Raw genomic sequence first — 26881 nt, 5'->3', positions numbered from 1 at the left:
GTGCAAGAAGATTCGCGATGGTAGAATAATGAATTGTCATCTTAGCATTACATGAGACTCTAGCACATTCAAATAATATAAGTGATAGATAAAGACATCATAAAATATTATGTGGAATGTGCTGAATGAGAAAAAATCACAGAACCTGGCATAATCAGAACAACCAATTATAAACTGATGATTACAACATGTCCTTGACCAAACAGGCGGGAGGGGACTACATATTTTCTCACAAAATAGTACTTGTTGCATAATATCCAAGGGTGATTGGACTCGAGAGCAATTGTTGGGATTATAATACATTCTCTTCATGAGATGTCATTACACACTGTTTAGGATGATGTATTGCTCCGTTAAGTGCTTCACAGTTTTGAAACGTACAATGGGATGACACAGCGCACATAGTGATTCTACAAGGAACTTCATCGTAAGGAGCTAGTGGCGGTTAATTGTGACCGACAACTGACCAACTATGGTCGAAGGTCGTCAACGACTGCAGAAGTGTGAGACATTCATTGCATATTTAGTTTAGAACTTGGGACCTCAACGCCTCTATGCTTCGATCTCCCTCTAGTTCTAGGTCTAGTTTTTGTTCTCAAGAGGGTGTAGGGCTCAATTTATAGAGTTCGGGTTGTAAAAAAGAAAAGAATCTAAACCGTTTTGAACGGACAATATCAGGATGTTCCCTCGACCTAGGTCTAGTTTTTGTTCTCAAGAGGGTGTAGGGCCCAATTTATAGAGTTCGGGTTGTAAAAAAGAAAAAGAATCTAAACCGTTTTGAACGGACAACATCAGGATGTTCCCTCGACCAGACAGTGTTTTGTAGACATTTAAGTGTGTTAATTATGTCACAATTGAGTGATCTTGAACTCATTAAATTTGTCTTTGTCAGGAAGCTTGATTTGACTATAAGCATGTCAGATTTGAAATATATTTGACCATCCAATTATCTAATTTAATCAATTGATCCAAAAGCTCGCTCTCAGGTGACCACCCCTCATGAACGATACAACTCGATCTCATTGTCTTCGATGGAAAGAGGTTGGAACATTTAGATCTTCTCCAGTTAAATCAATACAACTTCACTTAGACAAGCCAAGAGTTGAGCCAGATATAATCACGCACTCCTTAAGATAAATCCGACCTTCAGGCCACTCATCCAAAATAAATGCAACTTCACCTCAGATCTTCTGCAATACACCATTTTTTATGCTTGTTTTGACATGGATTGGATCAATTTTAGTATCATTGGGTCTGTCTCTTCAAGCCGTTTAGATTATAGGTTTGTGAAATCAACGTTTTGAATGATTTTTAATTGGAGTTTGAACATTCCTTGCTCAAGAATTTACTTTGTGGTTCAGGTCATGTCTCGAGATTTATGTCAAATAATGAAAATTTGTTGACGATGTATCATACATAAAGAGTGAAATGATCCCTCTCTACAATGCCAATGCAATGAAGTAAAATAGCATATAGTTTAACGTTCATAAAATCTTAAGCATGTGATTATTTCACAAGAGGACTTGATGGAAAGAATAGAATTGTCATGTTTAATTACACATATAAAACAAGAGAGCATGAAAAAGGATCAAACAATTGGAACAGATGTTAGTCGAATATGCATGTTATGTTTTTAACATGATTTTGAAATGTCGGAAGGCCGGAAAGCTATTTGCATTAGCTCTAGAATTGTTATTCTCAAATCGAACGTGATATGTTGGACAACATGCGCCAAAACATTAACATCTTGCATTGCTCTATGCGCAGGACCCTCTGAAGGAATCTTATAATGTTCTCGGAGGGCATTTAGAGAGAGGGAGTCAAGCTTTGAACCTGCATGTAAAAAAGTAAAAAAGGGGGAAACTTCATTGAACTGACAACGCCTGCATCATGCGCACATTTTCATTCATATGACAACTGATACATGGATTAATTCAATTGATGTAATCAGATAAAGTCCAGAACAAAATCAACAATTTCTTGTTAAAACTATAAGCTTATTGCGGAAGTTATGTGACTTTAAGTTGACCGGGTTCATGCAGATATGTTAGAAAAAGAACTCGACATGCAAAAGGCTGACTGGAGAATTTTAGATAGGAAATTGAAAGCAGGATATTCAGTGAGATGATTAAACGAGGAGAGACATATAATAAGATTCTCTTATATCACTTTTGATTTTTATTTTTTATTCTTGCTTTTTTAGATTATTTTATTTATGTTTTTAGTCAAATTAAAATATATTTAATAAGTTATAACATGATTATTTTATTTATGTTTGGAGTGCATTTTAAAACAAGCCAAGTTGTTTTTGAAAAAAAAAATAATAAACATGCAAACTAAATAATATGTATTTAATATAAAAGTCAAAATAAAAATAAAAACCCAAAAATAAAAGTGATTCCAAACAAATCCTTGAGGAACAAAATTAGAACCTAAGGATGGCATAACAGCACAATAAAGGGCAAGTTTCTTTAAACGTATAAAGTATTAAAAAATGGCAAAGATTTGCTTCGGCTCCCTAACACGGTTCATGGTTCTCTTGGGTTGAAAACGTAAAAAATTTTAACCCATGCTCTAAACAAAATAGGAAAATTTCTCTTAAAAAACCTTGCAAGTAATTCCAGCGAGCATATGTGCTGAAGGTGAGAAAAACAGGAGGATGTCCCACGATGTCTCTTCACAAGTAGGCACAGCAATCCGCTATTTAAGTAAATAAAATGATGCAAAGACTCATCATGCTAACTGTCGATTAAGATCAGTGATTAAGTGAATTTTTTGCAAAATGATCATTGGAGACTAGATAGGTGGTGCAATGGCACTCCAAGAGTTTGTACGCATCATCAAGTCATCTTAGCTCTAATCCCATCGTCGGAACTCAAATGGGTAGAAGATATGGCCAAGGGAGGGAGATACTGGTGAACTTGCAGTCAGTTGATTGTGGATCTCTTAGTATGGGCTTGATATTGCCCAGTGGATGATAATGGAAGTGCGGTCACAGTAGGCAAGGCGGGCACGGGCGCAAACTTATTACATTAAAAAAATTTCATGTCTGTCACGATTTCGATAGCAAAAAATATATTCAAGTCACCTATTTGAAATCACTACTATAAAAATTTAAAAAAGCTAAAATATTGGTATGTCAATTTGATAAGATTAGATATATTTTTTTATCTTAAATAATAATAATACAGCTGACAATTTGAAATTTAAATCTTTTACATGTAAACTACTCAATTTTTTATGTATTTACATATCTATAACCAAAACTTTAGTTTTTACATACATACCACCTTATCTATATGCCTAAAAGGTGTATTTCACTTTTTAAAAGTTCAAATTGCGATTTTTGTATGTGATATGAAAGATTTAGGTGGTATAAATGTAAAAGGTAAAATTCAAGTGTTAGATATGTAAATGCATACAGATTGGGTTGGTATGTATGTAAATGGTACAATATAGAAAAACGGTCACTTGTTCATTTAGTCCCCCATCTAATGGAAACAGCTAACTTCTACTCTATAAAAGAAAGAGCAACAATATGTTACATGAGAGCTTCTCCATGGAAAATTTTCTCAGACAAAACATAAAGATTGTGTTTTGGACGCTGGATTGTTTAAATAATTATTGTGAACACAGTTTATTGGAGTACTTTCGATATTATTGAACAATATATAAAATACTATTGCCTGGGCAGGTCAGTGAAGTAACAGGGGCAAAGATATATATATTTGGGGGGCAAATCATGGAATTACACCCTTTTATTAGCAAGATTTCAACTTTTCGCGGGCTTGTTTGATGAGAATGAGAGGCATGGAAAAGAAGATGATTTCAACTTTTCGCGGGCTTGTTTGATGAGAATGTTTGATGAGAATGAGAGGCATGGAAAAGAAGACTGAGGATTTGTTTGGGATCACATTTTTCACGCGGCGCAGTGCCAAACCGTGACTTTTTCCTTTTTTCGTTTAAGAAACTCTTTGGGGCAGCTGCAGCTTATTGAATAATCTACTGATAAGTTGATTAAAAAAAATTATGCTTATAAGCAGAAGTGGTAGTGATAAGCACATGACACGACAGTAGACATGAAGTGGGTTAGTGGTGATATTGATGAGACGGGCTCAAGATGAGAATGAGAGGGATGGAAAAGAAGACTAAGAATTTGTTTGGGATCGCTTTTTCGCGCGGGGCTGCGCCAAACCAAGACTTTTTCCTTTTTTCGTTTAAGGGTTTATTTGGGGCAGCTGCAGCTTATTGAATAATCTGCTGATAAGCTAAGTGCGGTGGCTATTACAAATTTTTATTTTTTTGGAAAAGTCAAACCGCAGCCAGAAAACCATCACCACAAATAGGTAAGTGCAGTGTGAAAACGCTTTTTTCAACATTTTGAAAACGCATAATCTGTCAAAATGCAATTAACCAAACAGTCCAGGTGCATTTTCAAAACGCTACCACACCAAATAAGCTGCCCCAAACGTATCAAATCTCGTGTTCGCGGCCGCCCGCCGCAAATTAGAGGGAACGCGGGGCAGCTACAGCTTATTGAATAATCTGCTGATAAGCTGATTAAAAATAATCTGCTGATAAGCAGAAGTGGTAGTCGTGATAAGCACATGACAGTAGACATGAAGTGGGTTAGTGGTGATATTGATGAGACGGGCTCAAGATGAGAATGATAGGGATAGAAAAGAAGACTAAGGGTTTGTTTGGGATCGCTTTTTCGCGCGGGGCAGCGCCAAACCAAGACTTTTTCCTTTTCTCGTTTAAAGGTTTCTTTGGGGCAGCTGCAGCTTATTGAATAATCTGCTGATAAGCTAGATGTGGTGGCTATTACAAATTTTTATTTTTTTGGAAAAGTCAAACCGCAGCCAGAAAGCCATCACCACACATAGATAGGTGCAGTGTGAAAACGTTGTTTTCAGCTTTTTAAAAACGCATAATCTGTCAAAACGCAATTTACCCAAACAGTTCAGGTGCATTTTCAAAACACTACCTCACCAAATATGTTGCCCCAAACGTGCCCTAAATCTCGTGTTCGCGGCCGCCCGCCGCAAATTAGAGGGAACGAGTGTCAAAACGCAATTTACCCAAACAGTTCAGGTGCATTTTCAAAACACTACCTCACCAAATATGTTGCCCCAAACGTGCCCTAAATCTCGTGTTCGCGGCCGCCCGCCGCAAATTAGAGGGAACGAGGGGCAGCTACAGCTTATTGAATAATCTGCTGATAAGCTGATTAAAAATAATCTGCTGATAAGCAGAAGTAGTGGTGATAAGCACATGACAGTAGACATGAAGTGGTAATGGTGATATCGATGAGACGGGCTCAAGATTAGAATGAGAGGGATGGAAAAGAAGAATAAGGGTTTGTTTGGGATCGCTTTATTCGGGCGGCGCAGCTCCAAATCACGAGTTTTTCCTTTTTTCGTTTAAAGGCCTCTTTGGGGCAGTTGCAGCATATTGAATAATCTGCTGATAAGCTTATTAAAAATAATCTGCTGATAAGCAGAAGTGGTAGTGGTGATAAGCACATGACAATAGGCATGAAGTGGTAGTGGTGATATTGATGAGACGGGCTCAAGATGAGAATGAGAGGGATGGAAAGAAGACAAAGGGTTTGTTTGGGATCGCTTTTTCACACGGGGCAGCGCCAAACCAAAACTTTTTTCTTTTTTCATGTAAGGGTTTGTTTGGGGCAGCTGCAGCTTATTGAATAATCTGTTGACAAGCTGATTAAAAATAATCTGCTGATAAGCTAGGTGAGATGGCTATTATAAATTTTTATTTTTTTGGAAAGTCTGACCGCAGCCAGAAAGCTGCCACAACACCCAGATAGGTGCGGTGTGAAAACGCATAATCTGCCAAAACGCAGTTTACCCAAACAGTCCAGGTGTATTTTCAAAAAGCTATCCCACCAAATAAGCTGCCCCAAACGTGCCCTAAATCTCGTACTCGCGACCGCCCTCGCAAATTAGAGGGAAAGTGGGGCAGCTACAGCTTATTGAATAATCTGCTGATAAGATGATTAAAAATAATATGTTGATAAGCAGAAATGATAGTGGTGATAAGCACATGACAGTAAGCATGAAGTGGTAGTGGTGATATTGAAGAGACGGGGTAAATATGAAAATGAGAGGGATGGAAAAGAAGACTAAGGGTTTGTTTGAGATCGTTTTTTTCGCGCGACGCAGCGCCAAACTGCGACTTTTCTTTTTCCGTTTAAGGGCCTCTTTGGGCAGCTGCAGCTTATTGAACAATCTGCTAATAAGCTGAGTAAAAATAATGATATGTTGATAAGCAGAAATGATTGTGGTGATAAGCACATGACAGTAAGCATGAAGTGGTAGTGGTGATATTGATGAGACGGGCTCAAGATGAGAATGAGAGGGATGAAAAAGAAGACTGAGGGTTTGTTTGGGATCGCTTTTTTGCGCGACGCAGCGCCAAACCGTGACTTTTTCCTTTTTTTTTGTTTTAAGCGACGCAGCGCCAAACCGTGACTTTTTCCTTTTTTTTGTTTTTAAGCGTCTCTTTGGGACATTTGCAGCTTATTGAATAATCTGTTGATAAGTTAGGAGCGATGGCTATTGAAAATTTTTAATTTTTTTTGAAAAGTCAGACCGCAGCCAGAAAGCTGCCACCGCACCTAAATAGGTGTGGTGTGAAAACGCTGTTTCAGCGTTTTAGAAACTCATAATCTGCCAAAACGCAGTTTACCCAAACAAAGCAGGCGCATTTTCAAAACGCTACCCCACCAAATAAACTGCCCCAAACGTGCCCTAAATCTCGCGTCACAGCCGCCCACCACATATTAGAGGGAACGCAAGGGCCCGCGGTCCGCATTACCGAGCTAATATTATCTTCTTCCCCGCGTATCGCGAAGCTGGCCCTACCCTAACGTCTCGTCCGCCTGGTCCTTCTTCCTGCGCTCGGTAAGTGTCGTTTCTCCTTCGCAATTGGCTTTCTCCATTGCAATTGGTTTCTCCACCTGCTGCATCCCTTGAAGTCTGCCCTGTTCTTAGCTAAAATTCTCAACATCTCCGGTTCTCTCGTCGGCCCTTCTTCCATAAAGCTTGTTCGTTGAGTGAAGCAAGATGTGGTGCAAGACTTGATAACAACTTTCAACGAAATTTTCTCTTCTTAAGGCATGAATCTTCTATTCAGCAAGATTTTTGCCCTTTTATCTTTTTTCCTTCTATTTGGCTTTCATGTATGATTGAGATTTGGTCATGTCTGTTTGTACTGCAAATAATAATAACTATTTTCTTTTATTTCCTTCTCATAATTTTTGCTAAAATTAACATTTTAGATGAAATTTAAATTAATGCTTTGCACTTGTTTTATATGTTGAATTACTTTACCGAAAATAGACTAAATTTTATATAACAAACAGTTGTTGGAATGTGAATTTTAATCTGTTGCACACTTTAGCCATACATCCTAAACAGTAATTTAGTTTCAAATTAGATGATCAAAGAAACCTTCAGGAGCCCTGAAACCGAGCATGCAATGATCACAGAACTTAAGATTTCCAAAAAAAACAAAAAAAAAAGAATGAATTTGGTCCTAAACAGAACTGAGATTATTTTTGAACCTAAGCTGCAAGTGAAAATTGAATCTACCCTTAAATGTGACCCAAAATTTCTCTTTATCATTTCATCCCCCCAGAAATTGCTTACAAGTTATGGTGCCAGTTTCATTACTTGTCTTATCTTACACCGATCATTTTCCTGATTCAAATGGTTTGCATAATAATTTTAAGTGAAAATTATTTGTTAAGCATAAAGATTAGATAGATTTTCTCTAATGCAAATTTGAATTTTAGGTGTTAGATATGTAAATACACAGAATTCTGTATGCAGCATGTTGAAATAATGAATAGATTCTCGAACTGCAATTTCTGTTTATAATATTTTAACTTAACAGGTGAGTATGACTTTTTAATAGATTCTCGAACTGCAATTTCTGTTTATAATATTTGGTCTTAACAGAATATTTGGTCATACATGTGAGTATGACTTTTTAGGTGTTTGTCTATTTTCTCTTTCATTAAAGAGTGAAGTTATTAATTTAACCATAAGAAATATAATTTCCATACTTAATTTTGCTAAGAATAAGATTATGGATTGATGGTTATGGCTTGTGTATTCTTCTTTTGGTAGATATTTTAATGTGCTGACAATTCTGAGACATTGTTTTCTCTTTTCGTAATTTGTTGGATGATTGTTTCGTATAAAAGGTCCCTGTTTTTCCTTAACTTAGGACTTTATTGGTATTCAAGCTGATGATTTGCTTGCAACAATTGTATCAGACACTTATTTTGGACCAGGAACTGTGGACAATATCAAAACCCATCTGAAGACATTGGAATCAGAGGTGATCTATCTATTTCTCATCTCTTTTGCTCATATATTCCTCAAAGGGTATTTAGAGATAAAAATTTTCTGCATCTGAATTATGATTTTCTTACTTTAGAATTTTGAGAAGAAACTGAGAAGTTTTGTTTACATGTAATTACGTTATGTTTTTCAGATGCTTTAATGGTATATGTCTAGCATAAAGATGTTTACCTTCTTTTTTATTATCTTTTAAAAGAACTTTTGATTTTTTTCATGATTGGGATATCAGACCAAAAAAAAAAATCTTTTTGGATGACGAAATTGTTTTCATGATTGGGATGCCACTCAATTTCAAATATTTACATATCTAACAACAAAAAATTGATTTTTACATAAATATAACCTTGCCTTTTCATGAAAAGTTGTATTTTACCTTTGAAAAATTAAACTGACGGTATTTTTTATGTGCTATGAAAGATTTAGGTGGTATAATGTAAAAAAACAATGTTTAGGTGTTAGATATGTAACATTGGAATTGCTCTTGCATTTTTTAAATTTACTGCATGAAGCAAAAGCTTGGATTTCTATTTTACAAATCCAGATAGGTTAGGCTCCTCTTTGAGTTCTTTCTTTTTAATTGTGACATTGTTTTGATGGTTATGTTACAATATATTGGTGTACTCTAGGAATATAATGTCAAATGAGACCAAAGGGACTGCTACACAGGCATTATGGGAAAAAGAAACCAAAATAATTTTTTGTGACTTTTGTATCAAGGAAATTGAATGGGGAATAGGACAACTACCTTTTTGAAAAAGGAAGTTGGCAAAATATTACAAAAAAGTTCAAGGAAATTACATGCAAAGAGTATGACAGGATGCAAATGAAGAACAAGTGAGATCAACTCAAGAAAGATTTTAAATTTTGGAAGGATTTGAAAAGATGATCAATGGGCTTGGGTTGGGATTTGGTGAAGCGAACCATTGATGATTCGGAGGAATGGTGAACAGAAAGATATGCGGTGAGCAATTTTTCATTTCGTCTAATCTAATTTGATTCATTTCATCATTTCATTTTTTTTAATACTAATTGAAGTGTTTAATATGATTTTGCAGGTGGTGCCCACAGCGAAGAAGTACTAACTTTGTGGAATTTACCCCGAGTTCGAGAAGTTGGATCGGATGTTTGAGGGTGTCGTCGCAACAGGCAAATATGCATGTGCTCCAAGTGCGACAGAGTTTTGTAGTAGCCATGAGAATGTGGTCGTCAACCTATCAGGTGATTCACCCGATCTCTACAGCCTAGAACTACACAAAATCCAGTCCACCAACCGTTCTAAGCATCCTCGTGAAGAGGGAAGAAAAGGGTGGAGTTGCTTATCTCAAAAACCAGATATCACATCTGGTAGGTATTTCCAACAATGCCCCGCATACAGTTTAGGGAACTTCCATTAAGCAGGTCGTGCAAATTCTAGATGAAGATAAGGAAATTTCAGAGGATTTTGAGATATACCTTTTTGCAGTAGAGCTTCTTCAAGATCCAGTCCACAGAGATTTTTTTACAACGATTATCAAAGAAAATGGGTGGCATATCTACGTCATTTTTATGCTTGCAGGAAAACTTGAGAAAAGTTTTTTCTTATTTTTTATTGACTGGGAGACTTTATTTCATTTGTTGTTTCTTGGGACACTCTTACTTTGTTATTGTATTTTCTTATTACATATTTGATATTCGTAAGCCGTCCATTCTATCTATTATAAATGTTTGGGTCATGCTTTCTTTGTGATTTATTAATTTAATTTTTTTCTTAACACTAGTACAATATACACGAATATGGATTTAGACCAAGAAAGACGGATACGGGAAAGGTAGCAATCTCCTTGATCGTTGAGTATTACAACACGTATATTGACCAACGATTATCAAAGAAAAATGAGTGGCATATCTACGACATTTCTATTCTTCTAGGGAAACTTGAGGAAATTTTTCTCTTATTTGCTATTGACTAGGAGACTTTTTTTCGTTTGTTGTTGTTTGGGACACTTTTACTTCGTTATTGTATTTTCTTATTATATATTTATCTGATATTCGTACGTCGTCCATTTTATCTATTATAAATGTTTGGGTCATGTTTTCTTTGTGATTTGTTAATTTCATTTTTTTTCTTAACACTAGTACAATATACACAAACATAGATTCGGACCAAGAAAGACGAAGATGGAGAAATGTAGCAATCTCCTTGATCTTTGAGTATTACAACACGTATATTGGTCAGAAAGACGAAGATGGAGAAATGTAGCAATCTCCTTAATCTCTTCATGCTTCACATCATCTTATATCAGAGACAAATGGGTTAAAAAATTGTTTGCTAAGCATCCAACCAGATTCAGCAACATGTTCCGCATGAGGCAAGAGATATTTAAAATTCTTTTAATAGAACTTAGTGGATCTCATGGTCTTCATGGGTCATCGAGGACGACTTAACGTGAGGTGTTGGCGATAACTTTTTTACATATTATCACAAAACGAGTTAATGCATGGTGTGATGGAACAATTCTAACACTCATCTGAGACGATCAGTATATACTTCTTTGTGGGTCTGAATGTACTTGTGAGTCTATCTACACAAGTCATAAAACCAACTGATCCAACGTTTGTACGAACACCTACAGAGATTGAATGCGATGCACAATGCATGTCGTTCTTTAAGGTAACATTTGCAATTTCTAGTATTAAATTTTAAATATGAATATCAGATATTTATAACTCAAAGGTATCTGTGTATGATTGCATTGGAGCAATAGAAAGTACTCACGTTGATGCAAAAGTTTAAAATGAGTAAAAGATTGCATTTATCGAACGTTGTGGAGCCCCTACCCAGAATGTCATGATTGTGTGTGACTTTAACATGTTTTTTACTTTTGTCATGTTCGGTTGGGAGGGTAGTGCGCACGACAAAATTTTTAAGGTTGCTATGCTAAATCCTTACTACAACTTCCCACACCCTCCGCACGGTATGTTGCAGTCTCAAATCCTTTGGTTATTCACTATAAACATCGTACTGAACCTACAGTACATTTCAGACATATTATTTGGTCAATGTTGGCTATCCATTGTGACGATGGTATCTGAAAACTTTTTCCTGATACGAGATATCATATACATGATTTTGAGCGAACCAGTAATGTTACAAATGGCAGAAAAGAGGTGTTTATCAGAAGACATTCCTTCTTACAATGTGTCATCGAGAGGAATTTTGGCGTTTGGATGAGAAAATGGATGATACTACAAGATATGTCATCTCACCCATTTCCCAAACAAATACAAATTATGATAGCCACGATGGCGTTGCACAAGTAAATTATGCGACATCCGTCTCAAAGTGACATTGACTTCCGCAGTTGACTCATTCCGCAATTGCGCAGTTTTTAGTTTCCCGACCAAAAATTGACCCAGTTTCTTCAGGCGCTAGTGGGCAAAATGGATATGTTATAGAGTTTAAAATCTGATTTATAATTTACACACTAGAGGTTCTATGCAAGTATACGTATTGTTGAAGTAATATATAACTTTCTTCAAAAACCTTAAGTATCGATCATACGTCTACGGAGAAATATGTTAATTCGTAACGACTTCAATAAAATTTCTAGTCTACAATAACTCTTCTTAGCCTGGAATTTTCGAAAAGTTTGATTTTCTTAAATTCATTACTTTAATATAAAAATAAAGTTCACTAAATTAAATAAAAACTAATCTACGGAAGCTGGTTAAATTTTGAAAAGTTTTTAGATAATCAAAATCACTTCCCTCTTGCAATGAGTGTAGTGGCATAAGTAGTAGAAGAATTGATAGAATTATATAATAAGTTTTGTGCCAGCAAGGAACATATGTTTGTCTACCTTCTTCCGAGTGTTTAGGTACGCTTAATATTCTATTAGGTTTCCACAACTAGCAGAGATGCGAAAATGGTTAAAAGTCTTACAAGTCATGGTAAGGAACTCATTGACTTACATCAATTGTCACCTAGAAGTTTCTAATGGAAACAGATCATCAAGTATATTTCTTTTCAAAGTTGCATCACCGTCAGAACTATTTCACTATAGCCAACCCGACAATGTAAATGCACTCAAATTATGAAGCGCTCTTCCAAGTTTAAGTCTCAACTTACAACAGATTTTAATATAACTCATGGCCAACACGTTATGTCAATGAAGCAGCGCAGATATTACTCATCACATAGAAATTAAAATTATTCTATTTAAAATAAATTTTCCTACACATGTCACTGCTTCATCACAAGAGGAAAGAGTAAAGAAAACTACTCACAAAAAATAGAAAATAAATATGGATACTTCACTGCAAATGACATTGAAATCACACAACTTTATTGCAGTAATTGAAAACAAATAGAATAAAAGTACAAGACTTATCTTTATAGTAACCCTTACACTTCTCTCTAAAGTCCCAAGTGTCACCAAAACTCCAAAAGACACTTTCCACACGAAGAGACACTAAGCCTCACTTTCTCTTCTCCCTCTAGGATTACACCGCACACACACACACACACCCCCCAAAAGACACCAACACACACAAAGGAAGAGAGTCTAACACAGGGAAATCTCTCTTTTTATTATAACTCTCGAAATCTCCAAGAGTCACTTTAGATGCCCCTTCAAAATTCGTCTAAATACATTGCATTTAAAAAAAATAATTATGGTGCCTAGGCGTCAGGCCAATTTTTCTTCTATGCCCCATTGACCCCAATTTACTCTATTTAACTCCAAATTGTTCCACTTTTGCTCCATTTGTTTCAATTGCATAAATTATGGTACCTGTAATAAAAAACACAAAAAAATATCTTCCTTTAAAGTGCAATATCACCAAAAAAATTGTATTAAATGCAAATAAAAAGTTGTCCATTTTTAGGCAAGTCAAAATCCACCAAACTCAAACGTTATTTGTTCTCAAGTAACATTACAACTTTAAAAATATGTTGATTAATGTTTGTGGGTTTCTTCAAGATGACCTAAGATCTTGTTCTATAAATGTCTTAGTCCAACCTAGAAGAATTTCTAGTAAATTAGATGATATTTAAGGTATCAGAATATTTAGTATTAAACTTAGGAATCCAGAGTTTCTATTGAATTCAGAAATAATTGAAACTTTTTCAACTGTATTCTTAGAAAAATATTAATTTTATAATTTATCAAAATCTACCAAACTTAAACGTTATTTGTTCTCAAATAACATTACAACTAACATTACAACTTTAAAAATCTTTAAAAATATGTTGATTAATGTTTGTGGGTTTCTTCAAGATGACCTAAAATTTTGTTCTAGAAATGTCTTAGTCCAACCTAGAAGAATTTCTAGTAAATTAGATGATGTTTAAGGTATCAAAATATTTAGTATTAAACTTAGGAATCCAGAGTTTCTATTGAATTCAGAAATAATTGAATTTTTTCAACTTTGTATTCTTAGAAAAATATTAATTTTATAATTTATGAATTCTATTTTGAAAATAATTTTTACTAATACTTTCTGAATTTAAGCTTAGGATTAATCCTAAGTTTTCTTCCTTAGAATGAATCAAGTGAAATTAATTTTTAATTAGGTCATAATCCTCAAGCTTCTCCTCTCTTTTTCATACTTACTTTTTTTTCTTTTCCTTTTTAAGAAGGTGATGATTAGTATATTTGAATAGGTTTTTAATGATTTTAAATTTCACTATCTATTTTCTAAAGTTAAAAACTTATTTTATATCATTAACTTAAAATGTAGTATTAGTTTTTTAAAAAGAATTATGTCTAAATTCTTAAAAAAAATTATTATTCTAAAAATCCTTAATTTTTCAAAAATTCAATTTTTCCTACTATAGATAGTAAAAACATTTTCCCTATTTTCTGCTAAACATCTTAATTTTTGTTTCAACTTTTTTACTAAAGTTTTTTTACTAAAGTTTCACTAAAGTTTCTACTAAGTTTTTCTATTGCATTTCTATAATTAAAATTTTAGTAATATTATTATAACTCCACATAACAAAAATCATTTTTCAAATAAAATTTATTTGTAGTTTCGTCTATGACAAATAAATTTTAGCCTTGAAATTTACTTTTCTTCCTCCCCAAACTTGAATTTTTATATATTTTACAATCAGTGCAGATAAATATAACAAGAAAAATTAAAATTAATAAATACATGCTAAAAATTGAATTGAACTAAAAGGAAAGCATAAACTTTAGTACAGGTACTAAGTATAAAAGTAGACGTATGATTTTCAGGTTCACAATTTAATAGAGAAAATTGTTATATAATAAATAAGGAATGAATAAAAAGATAAGTCTAACGCAAACAACAATAAAAATCATTTCATAAAAACAATAATATAAACATAGTTTACTACATTATCACTTCATCACACCTACAACACACATATATCAATCCAACACAAATAAACACCAAGACACCTACACATTAGAGTTCCACACATAAGCAAAAACACCTACTCACTCTCATCATCATTGTCTTCCTCAACTTCTTCATCTACTATGTCATTATTCATGGGTTGGCGATAAGTAAAAGTTTGATATTGAAGATGTTCAAGAAATTCAATGTTCTTACTTCCTCCGACCCATTGATTTTGCTTAAACATTTCTATCATGGATGCATAGTATCAAGCCTTAAAATCGCTTTCTCTTTTTCTGCCTGTACAAATGTTCATTAAATTCCGCATTTTCGAACATTTCGCTCTACATAAAAGCCATATCTCCTTCAAGTATCTTCAAAAGTTCCAAAATAGGCTCTAATTTTGAGGCAGATCTATGTGAGGCTCGTGATGTCGATGCTCGAGAAGAAGATGGAATATCGGCACTGTTTGCACCGAATCCGGTCTCAAAATGCTTTTGATAAACTTGTACCTTTGCCTTCGTGATTGGCTTCAAAGGATGTAATAATTCCTCCCAATTTTCATAAGTAACTCCAGACTGTTGACACAGAGCAAAGATAAGGGAAGGGTATCCCAATCCCATAGAAGAACTTCTTGTAGCAGTACTGATAATTGATCAATAAATGAGAGCTTTAAATTTTATCCTCTTCGTGCTTTGAATGTCTTCTCATCATGTAAGTCTCATTATCTCACAATATCTTTAAAATAAAACACATTTAAAAACATCATAACAACAAACAATCTAATTAATCCGCACTGATAACTATGGGTTGCGGCCTACAAAGCGTTTGATTTAACGTCATCAGCTTGACAAGAGTCACAGCTCACAAACAATCACACCAACAAAAATAATCTGGGTGTCTTCCACAAAGCGTTTCGTTTAACGTCGGCAGTCCGACAAAGATTCATCTCGGATCAAAATTCCATTTAAGGAATTCATTATCAATCACCCAATCTTTTTCGGATCATGTGATTCCTACGAAATCCTTGAATTTTAATTTTTCTTTCAATTTTTTCTTTTCATATTGATTCAGATTATTATTCCTCGTGTTTCTTTTTAGATCCAATATTCTTCTAATGATTTTCTCAATTTGCATATTAATATCATCCATAAAATTTATAAAAAATGGATCTCTATATGATAATTCAAGTTCTCCAAAATTTTAGATTGGATTCTCTTTAGATGATTCAGATTTTGAATCAAATTCTACTATGTTCCTCTTAAGGCTCGAGTTATCTTCTAATTTTTTCCCTTGGGGGGCTAAGGAAATGATGGGAGTGGTTTTTCTATATTTATCTTGTTTTTTCTAATTCTTTAAGAATTTCTTCCATTGGTCATTCAATCTCATTTTTCTCTTTTCTCAACTCAAGATTCTTTTGAACCATATATTTCAATTCTGTTCCACTTCTTAGTTGGATAGTTTTATTTTGCACACTGTTCTTCTCCTTAAGGTTTATCTCAAGATTACTGGGTAAAATCTTTGGAGGATGATTGTTAATTGAGTTAACAATCTGCTCCAATTGGTTTTCTATATTCCTTATTGCAGGCCCTTGATATTGAATGACACTCTCTTCTAACAATAACCACTTCTCTCTGCTCCAATTGGTTTTCTATATTCCTTATTGCAGACCCTTGACTTTCTAGTTGACTCTCCATTTGAATGACACTCTCTTCTAACAATAACCACTTCTCATTCTGTGAATTGAAGTTAAATCTATGAGAAAAAGAAAGTTCAACGTTAAAAACTGCCCTGATTATTCCAATTACATATCTGATTAAGTTGATTATCTTGCCACAATTCGTTTCTTTCTCCAAAATTGTAATTCTAATTAAAGTTAGAATGATTCTCCCAGCCTGGGTTGTAATAATCTGAATAAGGGTTATCTGAGCGATTGTGTATCTCATGGCTAGTTTCAAAAGAGTTGGCTTAATCAATTGTCCAAATGAATTTTATCAATAAGTGGTAGCCCTTAAGGAAAACTTTCTACATATTGATCTAACTTTCTCGTAATAATTGCAATCTGAGAAGGTAAAATAATCAGCATATCAGCTTCATGAAAGTTCACTACCCTCTTGGGGTTTACTCCATCGAAGCTACTAGCATTATAATCCAAAAATGAATATTCATTATCTTGTTGATCCGTCATTTCTACAATAAATTCATGGAGTCCTCTCTGATTCATAATCCTCCTAACAGTTCTCTCTAGTTCTGATTCGTATGGTTCAAGGTCTATAACTCCTGAATTATGCATAAAAAAAATAAAAATTAAAAAAGAAATAAAAACAGGCTCTCAAAAATACTTATAAATTATTTTTTCAATAATAATTTTAAATAAATTTTTTTTACACACAAACTTAACATATTCCATAGTCAATATTTCAAGTCTAAGTCTAATTAGTTCAACTAAAATTTTACTTAAGTCAAATCAACTATTCCTTCTCCGGTAACGGGGCCAAAAACTTGACATGTTCCGCAGTTACGTAATTATTTAATTTTTCGGCCAAAAACTTGACCCAGTTTCTTCAGGCAACTAGTGTGCAAAATGGATATTTTATAGAGTTTAAAAATTGATTTATAATTTACACACTAGAAATTCTACGCAAGCATACGAATCGTTCAAGCAATATAGAGCTTTCTTTCAAAAACTCTAAGTATCAATCCCATCGTGAAATGGTGTTAATTCATGACGACTTCAGTAAAACTGCTAGTTTACACTAATTCGTCTAAGCCTGAAATTTTTGAAAAAAAATGATTTTCCGAAACTCACTACTTTACTTTAAAATTAAAGTTAACTACATTAAAATAAAAAATTAATCTACGAAGGCTCTTTAAACTTTGGAAAGTTCTTATATAATCAAAATTTCTTCCCACTCATAATGATTATAGTGGCTTTAGTAGAAGAATTGATAGAATTATGTAATAATTTTTGTGCCAACAAGAAACATATGCCTACCTACCCTCTTCTGAGTGTATTGGTACGCTTAATATTCTATTAGATTTACACAACTAACAGAGATGCGAAGGTGGTTAAAATTCTTACAACTCATACTAAGGAACTCATTCACTTACATCAATTGTCACCTAGAAGCTCCTAATAGAAATAGAACATGAAGTATATTTTTTTAAAAAATTGCATTGTCACCTAAACTACGTTATCAGCCAATCGGTCAATGTGAGCCCTCTCATGTTGTGAGATCGCTACGCTCTCGAGTCTCACCTCTCTTCCGAGTTTTAGTCTCAACTTACAACAGATTTTAACATAACCTATGACCAGTACGTTATATCAATGAAGCAACATAGATATTACTCGTCACATAAAAATTAAAATTATTCTAACATAAAATAAATTTTCTTACACGTGTCACTACTTCATCACAAGAGAAAATAGTAAGGAAAACTACTCACTAAGCATGGAGAAGACGCATGGTTTTTCCAGTGCAAATGACATTGAAATCACACAACCATACTGTAATAATTCAAAGCAAATACAATAAGAGTACAAGACTTATCTTTACAGAAGATTCACACCTTCCACAGCAAATATTAATCCCTTACACTTCTCTCCAAAGTTCCAAGAGCCACCAAGAGCCACCAAGACGCCACCAAGACTCCAAAAGACACTTCCCACACGAAGAGACACCAAGCCTCACTCTCTCTTCTCCCTCTAGGATTACACCAAACACGCACACACACACACACCTCAAGAGACACCAACACACACAAACGAAGGGAGTCCTACACTTGGAAATCTCTCTTTTTAATATAACCTCGAAATCTCGAAGAGTCACTTTAGATGCCCCTTCAAAATTCGTAAAAATACATTGCATTTTAAAAAAAAACCGATTTTGGTGCCTAGGTGCCCCACTCGTGACGCGTAGGTGTCCCACCCGTGACGCCTAGGCGCCAGCATACTAGAAGCACAGAATAACTACCTGGGGACTAGGCGTCAAACTAATTTTTTCTTTTATGCTCTATTGACCCCAATTTGCTTCATTTTACTCTGAATTGCTCCATTTTTACTCCATTTGTTTCAATTGCATAGTCTATCATACATGTAATCAAAAACACAAAAATACCTATCTTTAAAATGTAATATAACTAAAAGATTTGTATTAAATGCAAATAAAAAGTAGTATATTTTTAGGCATTTCAGCAGTGCCAAAGAGGATCAACAGCAAGTACCTGCAGAAGCATTCAAGTACCACCTCGGGCATTCTCTGTTACGAGATGACGATGATCATTGTATTATTTGCATGAAAGAAGGGGAAGGTGCAAATGAAATAGCGGTCCTTAGGGAACAAATCACCGATGCGTTAGTTTGAGGGTGATTGAGTTATTGTGTGATTTCACTAATAGTTGATGTTGGTCAGTTTTGATATGTTTTTCTTCTTGTTTTCTTTTTTTTTTTTGATAGTTTCCAGCTTAAAATGAATGACTAATGGTTTCTATTTCGGTGCTTTCAGAAAAGATGAGCTCCAAAATTTAAAGGACATCCAGAAAATTGCTATGACACTGCGGACTAAAGACTTCCTTTCTGAGGTCACGTCAGCCTCATAGCTACGGTCAACAATTTTACAAATGTCACAAAGCCTCGCAGAAAAGTGCGACTTCTTCCGATGGGCTAACAGTCCGGTTGATTTCTCTGTCAAAAGTGATCGCGAATTGATAGCATCTTTGGAGGAGAGCTTAGAACAAGACATGCATTGCTTTTATGTTAAAAATAATATCATCATTATTTTATTTGTAATTTTAATAATTTTTCTCTTTTTCTTTAGGACTTTTGGTACTCAAGTGAGTTGCATATTAAAACTTTTATTCTGTTTTGAAATGAATTCCTGCTTCTGAAGTAACAATATATGGTTGTCTCACTTCTGTTTTAAACAGATTTACTAAACATGGGCAAATTGTTCATTTTCTCATAAAGAGCTACCCCACAGCTGTTTTCACACAGCACACAGCTGTAACAAACAGGTAGTCAGCTTCCCCGTAGCAGCTTATTGGGGCAGTGCAACTGCAGCTGAAAAGCTGAAAAACAACAGCTGCCCCAAACAGACCCTGAGAGTGAGAATGAGAGAGAATGGAGAGAAGGAAAGGAAAGGAAAAGGATAAGAACAAGAAAAAAAGAAGATGGTCATTTCAGAGTAAATCATTATTCATTGTTAATCATCCTAGTCTCCAAATGGCATTTCCATTACAAAAAAAGGTACAACAACAACATTGAAGTATTAAATAATAGCAGACACCTAGTTCATAATGAAAACATTGATGTATCATAAACTAATTTAATTGTTCAATAAAATACTGTACTAAAAATTTTACAGTGCCCTATATGATCAGTTATGTAATCTCTAAAACCGAGGCTAGAAGTTTCATAGAAATTGGACAAAAAAAAGGAAACTGACATAATATATGGATAGAATAAATAACAATGGCATACCGTCTGGCTTTCTTAACTGGCGTGCAAGATAAAGTGTATCTAGAAAGTACCAATCTTCAGGAATTTCCACTGAACAACGATTGAATTCCCTAATGAGGAAAGGCACATCAAATCTTCGTCCATTATGTGCAATCCATAGCACTGGTCTGCCATTCCTTTGACGGCTACTTACAAATTGCCGTAGAATGGGAATAAGTTCCTCAAAACTATAGAACCAAATAAGAATAAGGTTCCGTGAGTAAAGAGAAGCCTCAAACAGCTAAAACTAAACACCAGCTACAATATGAAAGGAAAATGAATCACAAAACTATAATTCAAATATTTCATGTTGAATGCCCCGGTAGATCATTGAAACTTACTCCCTTGGGTCAGATGAAATATTTCCATATTGGTAACACAAAATTCTATTCTTCAATCCACTTACTAAAATTTATGGCATTTGTCATCTAAGACAATAATTTTCATTCATCGCATAGACAAATTCCAACCTTACCATGCACCATGCTCATAAAAGGTGACAAAATTAAATTTTAATACATGGAACACCATTGCTAAATGAAAATTTAAGCTTCAACTAAGCTATGCCAAACATTATCCAATATATAATGATAGAAGTTAAAGTTCTCTTGTTAAAGGAATTCACAAACTTCCATAGGAGAAGAAAGTCGCAAATCAAGCAAAAATTACTAGGGTAAATAATGCAACTAAAATAGGAACGCATGTTATTTCATCAACATGTAGAATGTAAAAGGTTCTAAAAGAGTTCAAATGGTTTAATTGTAAATCAAGCACTCTAAGATTTTGAAATTACCAATAGGCATGTTGCACCTTTGAGCATAAGAAATCACCAATAACCATGCATATACATTGAAAAATCAAAAGAAACACAAGATGACCAAACAAGATATTTCACATAATACTTAAATCAAATTACAAAATGAATGATGTCAAGCGACAAGCAACTCTCAGAAAACATACGAATTAAGAATGATGACTCTCAAGGCATAAAAACTAAATAAATTAGAAAGTCAACATGCATTTAGAATAGTAAAAATTATAGTAACATTAAATAGCTAAAAGAAATGCTAGCTCTATCTAACAGATTCTTATTAACTTTATTCCCCTCTGATAAACTTCGGTGGGAGTTTGAAATATGAATTGATTCCTTCATTGGAATCAGACTTGCAGATAGAAAAGAGAACTAATAACTCAATTTATAGAAAACTGGGAAACTTTAAAAGCAAAACAAAGCAGAGAGTAAGCAATTACTATAGAACCATTTGAAATCAAACATTTAATTTTGGCTTTTCTAGTTAACCATTTCTACCATTGTTATTTTCTCCAACTTTTGAGTGTGCAACAAAAACAGATGGTAACATTTCATTTCATAATTCATAAAATTTTAAAGTGCACTGGCATTTAAACAGAGACACATTGAATTCAAAGGTGATTTATTGCTTCAAACAACAAAGCAGAACCCAATGCATTGGTTTTAACTGAATGAAGCAACGCATTGAGAAATCTATAGCACCACTAGAGGCAAGAACAAAAGATTCACACAGCTAGTACTAGGGCAAAAATAGGCGACAATAACTGTAGCAGTAGAGTAAAACAAGGAATCTCATAGCTAAAACATAAATTTTAGAAAAGGTCAATGGAGTGAGCTAAGGTTCTCACTAGCAAGAGAAAATAACCTGATTATGGACCATTTTTGAAACCTCTAAAATTTAATGTGATTCATTTTGACTAAATGTACTACTTCTAATAACATGAAACAATGCACTAAAAATTAATAACGAACTGAAACAAGCTATTGAAAGAAAATGCACCCAGAAGTTCTATGGCTATATTTGCCAAAGCTTAGCGAATCAACAACTTGATTATCCAAGTCTATCAAACAAAAGGATAATTGTCTCCAACCCTGCTAGAGGAACAATTGGTTAGTAATGAATTATCTAAAATCATCAAAAAAAATTTCTCTATGATTAGACAGCCACAAATGTCAGGAAATCACCCAAAGATAACAAATCATTTGAGGAAGTGATCATTGATGACTGCATAATAAAGTTTAACATCGATACTCAATAAATACTATCAATCAAAAGTAGCATTCATCTAGCAATACTTGGTAGATAATCAACTGTTAGAGCTCTAGAGTTGGATAAAAAATTAATAAAACTCGTCTAATGAATTTGATCAAGATTCTCATCTAAAGCCCGACAAAATGTGAGCTACATAACTGATCAGAGAGAAACATCAAACTAAACTTAGTGTAGCTAATTTACATCTACCTCATCTTATAGCAACGATGATAATCCTTAACTATGAATAAAGGTCGAGGTTTCAAGCATGACGGATGGCAATTTGGATCTATGAAAGAATCTTGAATTCTTAACACTTGGCAATAAAATTTTCCAAAATTTTAAAATACATTCTTCTCATTTTTTTTTTAAATTATATTTTTGCGAAGTATAAATCACCCCTTCTTTGCTCAAGAGGTTCGGCTAAGTTCTCTATAATAGCATAGTGCATAATTCTAAGTGATGTGATCCCTTTTGTTTATTGCGTCACAATAATTTCTGAAGTTGCTGAAAATTTTGACAAATTTTCACTGATCAACCTTGGATCCAACATTCTACATTTGTATTGAGCATTTAATTATGATTAGAACTACGCAACTAGACTGCAACCCATAATGGTGCATATGAACAAACTCATATTGGTGTGTAGCATGATGACTAAGTACCTAGAAACTGCTCCAAGATAAGCAGGACCAACTTACTCAAATGATCCATAATGTCTGCAAACACTTAGCTTAATTAATCCTTACCCTCCTCGAGAAGAATTCAAGTTGTCCCCCAAACATCGCAAACTGTTATAGAAAATCTTCATCTTTTTGAATCATCCAAGGATGACAACTCTTATATTTTGTGTCAACAATTATCAAAGCGGGTAGCTCAATCAACCATTACTTCATCCATTCAAACTGCCAAAGAACATCGTCTACCAAAGATTAAGATGCCAATACATAATAAAACAAGAGACCAAATTATGACAACTTTATAGCCCATTTTGAATAAGCTATCACTATGCTCTGTTGGTGATGCTAATGTGTAGCCTAATCTTGACAACAATAAAGATAGCTCTCCTGTGATTAATCTCCGAATTTCTCCTAGAAGCACCGCCTTTTCAATCTTAAGGGATAATTAATCACTCAGTTTGCCAACATGCCAGCATGGCAACAAGCAAAATGAAGGCTATTAAAAAACATAAGAGGAAGGGGGCCTTAATCGGAATTTTTCAAGAGTTAGTAGTCCTCTTGAAATTTCTTTATGAGCAAGGTGTGTAATTTAATAAATGCCAAATAGAAATTGTAATCAAAACTCTAATTAAATAAAGATTATTGAATAAATCTACTTTTAAAACAATGGTTTATGATCGAAGATATCTCCACTGGTGAATTAATATTGATCGAGTGAAAGCCAACTTTGATGAAATTAGGTGTGAAAGCTCGCGAAGAGGATGATCCCGAACTCCGAGTTACCTCCGATCGAATGCTGAAGAGCCCTCGACGAACAGTCCAACCGACACCTAGTAGCCCTCGGCAGGCGACTCCTCCCAGCATCATCAGCCACGCTAACAGGGGGAGATTGGACGACCATCTCCTAGGACTCCTGAACTTGTGTCAATTCTGAGGCTGCTACGATAATTGAAGAGGCTTTTGTCGAATTTCAAGTCAAGTTCAAAGGTGAGCCATCCGCCACTAAGGAAGCTTGCCGACGACAGGGCAAGGCACCCTAGAAGCCTGAGGATGATCTTCCCCCGCCTCAGCGGAAGAGATACAGAGGAGTGGGCGACTGGAGCCTGATGCAAGAGGAACAGCCGACGTTTTTTGCTACCAGAGACTCCTATTTTGCGCTCATTGACATGCTACTGGACTAGTACCCAAATGGTCTAGGCGCCGACAAGTATGTCACTGCAATTGCGGATGTCCTGTGATCCAAAAGCTTTGAGAAGTGGCTGAATAAGTATGACCTGTGGGACCTTTATCGTGTGGTCGACCTGTTCCAATTGGTGGAGCTCGCTTCATCTCACCACCTAGCAACATGATTCCTTATAGCCAAAAAAGCAAAGGACAAGGCAAGGAAGAGAGTCAAGCTTCCCTGGGCCCGGGTGTTGGCGTCTGAGGAACCATCAGCTGAGGCAGAGGTCAAGTTGGCTGAAAAGGTGAACAGACAGTTGACAAGAGGCTAGGCTGGCGGTAGTTAAGGGAGAGATAGAGAGTGCGTCTAACTGGCTCTCAATCATTTTGGATGATAACAGAGACTCCGCCATGAAGATCATTATGGAATTTAGCGAGGGGCAGGCCAAGCATCTCCAGCTCAACACTAAACTAACAATCAACCAGTTTGTGTTTAGTTAGAATGGTCAACCTGAAGTACTCTGACTTGACATAATTTGTCAAGCTCTTTTCCGCTACGTCAGCGTTATCCAGAGGTGGCGAGACTCAAGACGACCAAGCAGCAGATGATAATTCCTCCAATAAGAGATACAGTCGCTTGATTAATGTACTTCGAAAAATGTTTGTTTTTCTTTTTTTATACACATAATATGTAATGAAAGATAGATTTTATAGCTAAATGTATACAACAACAACAACAACAAAGCCTTAATCCCACTACGTGGGGTCGGCTACATGAATCCTTTTTCTCCATTGCCTCCTATTTAGTGTCATATTTTCATTTAGTTCTAGTAAATTAAGATCATTTTTAATACAATAAGCCCAAGTCTTCCTAGGTCTACCTCTACCTTTCTTAACACAAGTCGAATTTAAAACATCTACTCTCCTAATCGGATCATCTAATGGTCGACGTTTAATATGACCAAACCATCTAAGACGACTTTCTCTAATTTTGTCTGTCACAGGAGCTACACCAACCCTATCACGAATATATTCATTCCGCATTTTGTCTCTAAGTGTAAAGCCACTCATCCACCTAATCATTCTCATCTCGGAAACATTTAACTTATTATTCCATTTCCATGAGCACAATAAATAAATTGCTTAGAAAAAATATGTAGGAAGTAATTATAATAAAAAATTATTTATCATTCTTGTTTGGTTTAATATGTATCTCCGTGTTCTCTATCATAATTAGTGTTCTCTATCATAATTATATAAATCTTAAAAAGTTATTTTTAAAATTTATTTGACAAGTATTATTATTATTTTGTTTTTGGGATAATTGCATAATGATCGACGAAAAATCATGCTTCCAATGTCGGATTCTTCGACAATTGTAATTCTTTGGTTTTGGCGGTTAATAGTTTTTTGTTTGGACGTTACTGTTAGCATATAAACACCCAAAATATAATTATCAAACCGTAACACTTTTATTAACTTATAAATCTCTATATTACAAATCTCACTCCAACTAATAAAAAAAGAAGGAAGAAATAAGCCAAAAATTAGGTATTTCATTCAACATATGTGTTTTAAATAGCGTTTACAATATTTAAGAAAATAAACCCAACAAAACCCTCTTATTACACAACTTTCAACACTCTCCCTCAAGATGGGAAAAAGATATTCACTAAGCCCATCTTGCCACAAAATATAGCTAACTTCACTGCACTAAGTACTTTAGCGAGGCAGTCTGCCACCTGCTCTCTAGTAGCTACATGACTTTGTTTCAACACTCTATTATTCAGCTTCTCCTTGATGAAGAATATACTAACCTCCACATGTTTAGTTTTATTGTGTTGCACCGGGTAGTTAGCAATGTTGATTGCCAACTTATTGTCACACCACAACTTCGTTTGAGTTCCATGATCAACTTTGAGTTCAACTAACAAGGCTTTCAACCACATTATCTCCACAAATCCTAATGTCATGGCTATGTATTCTATTTCTATTGTTGATCTTGATACAACTGGCAATTTCTTGCTCTTCCGTGAGACCAAGTTATCATCTACAAACATGTAGTATCCTGATATAGACCATCTGTCATTGACACAACTTGCTCAGTCCGAATCACAAAAGCCCTCAATATCTACTTGCCCATTCTTTCTGGATATCAACCATTTATCTGGTGCACTCTTCAGATATCACAAAATCTGATATGTTGCATCCATATGACCCTTCTTTGGATACTGCATGTAGTGGCTCACCACACTTACTACAAAAGAAATATCAGATCGAGTGTGACACAAATAAATTAGGCAGCTCACTAGCTTCTGATACCTCCCATGTTCAATTGATTCACCTACCTCTATACTGACCTTGACATTCCGATCAATTAGAGAGATGACAGGTTTACACTCTCGCATACATGTCTTCGTGAGAATATCCAATACGTACTTTCTCTAGGATAGAACCATCCCCTCAGGTCCATGAGCTACTTTAATCCCAAGAAAGTATCTGAGTTATCTCAAATCCTCTACCTAACATGTCTTCCCATTCTTCCCTCTAGTTGGGCAGTCTTTGCCTCATCATCACCAATGACAATTATTTCATCCATATACACAACAAAATGATAGTGTTCCCTTCATGTTGTCGAAAGAATACCTTGCGGAATGCATTGATACCGATATCTCATGCCAACTATTATAATTCTAAACTTGTCAAACAAGGCATAAGAAGAATACTTCATGCCATCATTGA

At 34.8% G+C, this 26881-nt stretch overlaps 1 protein-coding gene across 2 annotated transcripts in view; it reads right to left on the bottom strand.

The window, feature by feature from the left end:
* Window positions 1-1506: 1506 nt before the first annotated feature.
* Window positions 1507-26881, bottom strand: part of LOC110038059 (exonuclease DPD1, chloroplastic/mitochondrial) — a 54305-nt gene continuing 28930 nt past the window's right edge. Inside the window, exons 3-4 of one of the 2 annotated variants that reach the window (XM_020742816.1) lie at window positions 20218-20423; window positions 1507-1833 (exon numbers count right to left, since the gene is read on the bottom strand). In XM_020742816.1, the coding sequence (XP_020598475.1) occupies window positions 1634-1833; window positions 20218-20423 (406 nt within the window). In that variant the 3' untranslated portion in view covers window positions 1507-1633. Of the gene's footprint in view, window positions 1834-12696; window positions 13166-20217; window positions 20424-26881 lie in introns of those variants that run through there. The other variant, XM_020742817.1, reaches the window with a different exon arrangement.

The sequence above is a fragment of the Phalaenopsis equestris genome, unplaced genomic scaffold, assembly GCF_001263595.1.
Source record: "Phalaenopsis equestris unplaced genomic scaffold, ASM126359v1 Scaffold229898, whole genome shotgun sequence".
Lineage (NCBI taxonomy): Eukaryota > Viridiplantae > Streptophyta > Magnoliopsida > Asparagales > Orchidaceae > Phalaenopsis > Phalaenopsis equestris.
The sequence above is the reverse complement of the archived record's forward strand: the minus strand, read 5'-3'. Positions and strand labels throughout refer to the sequence as shown.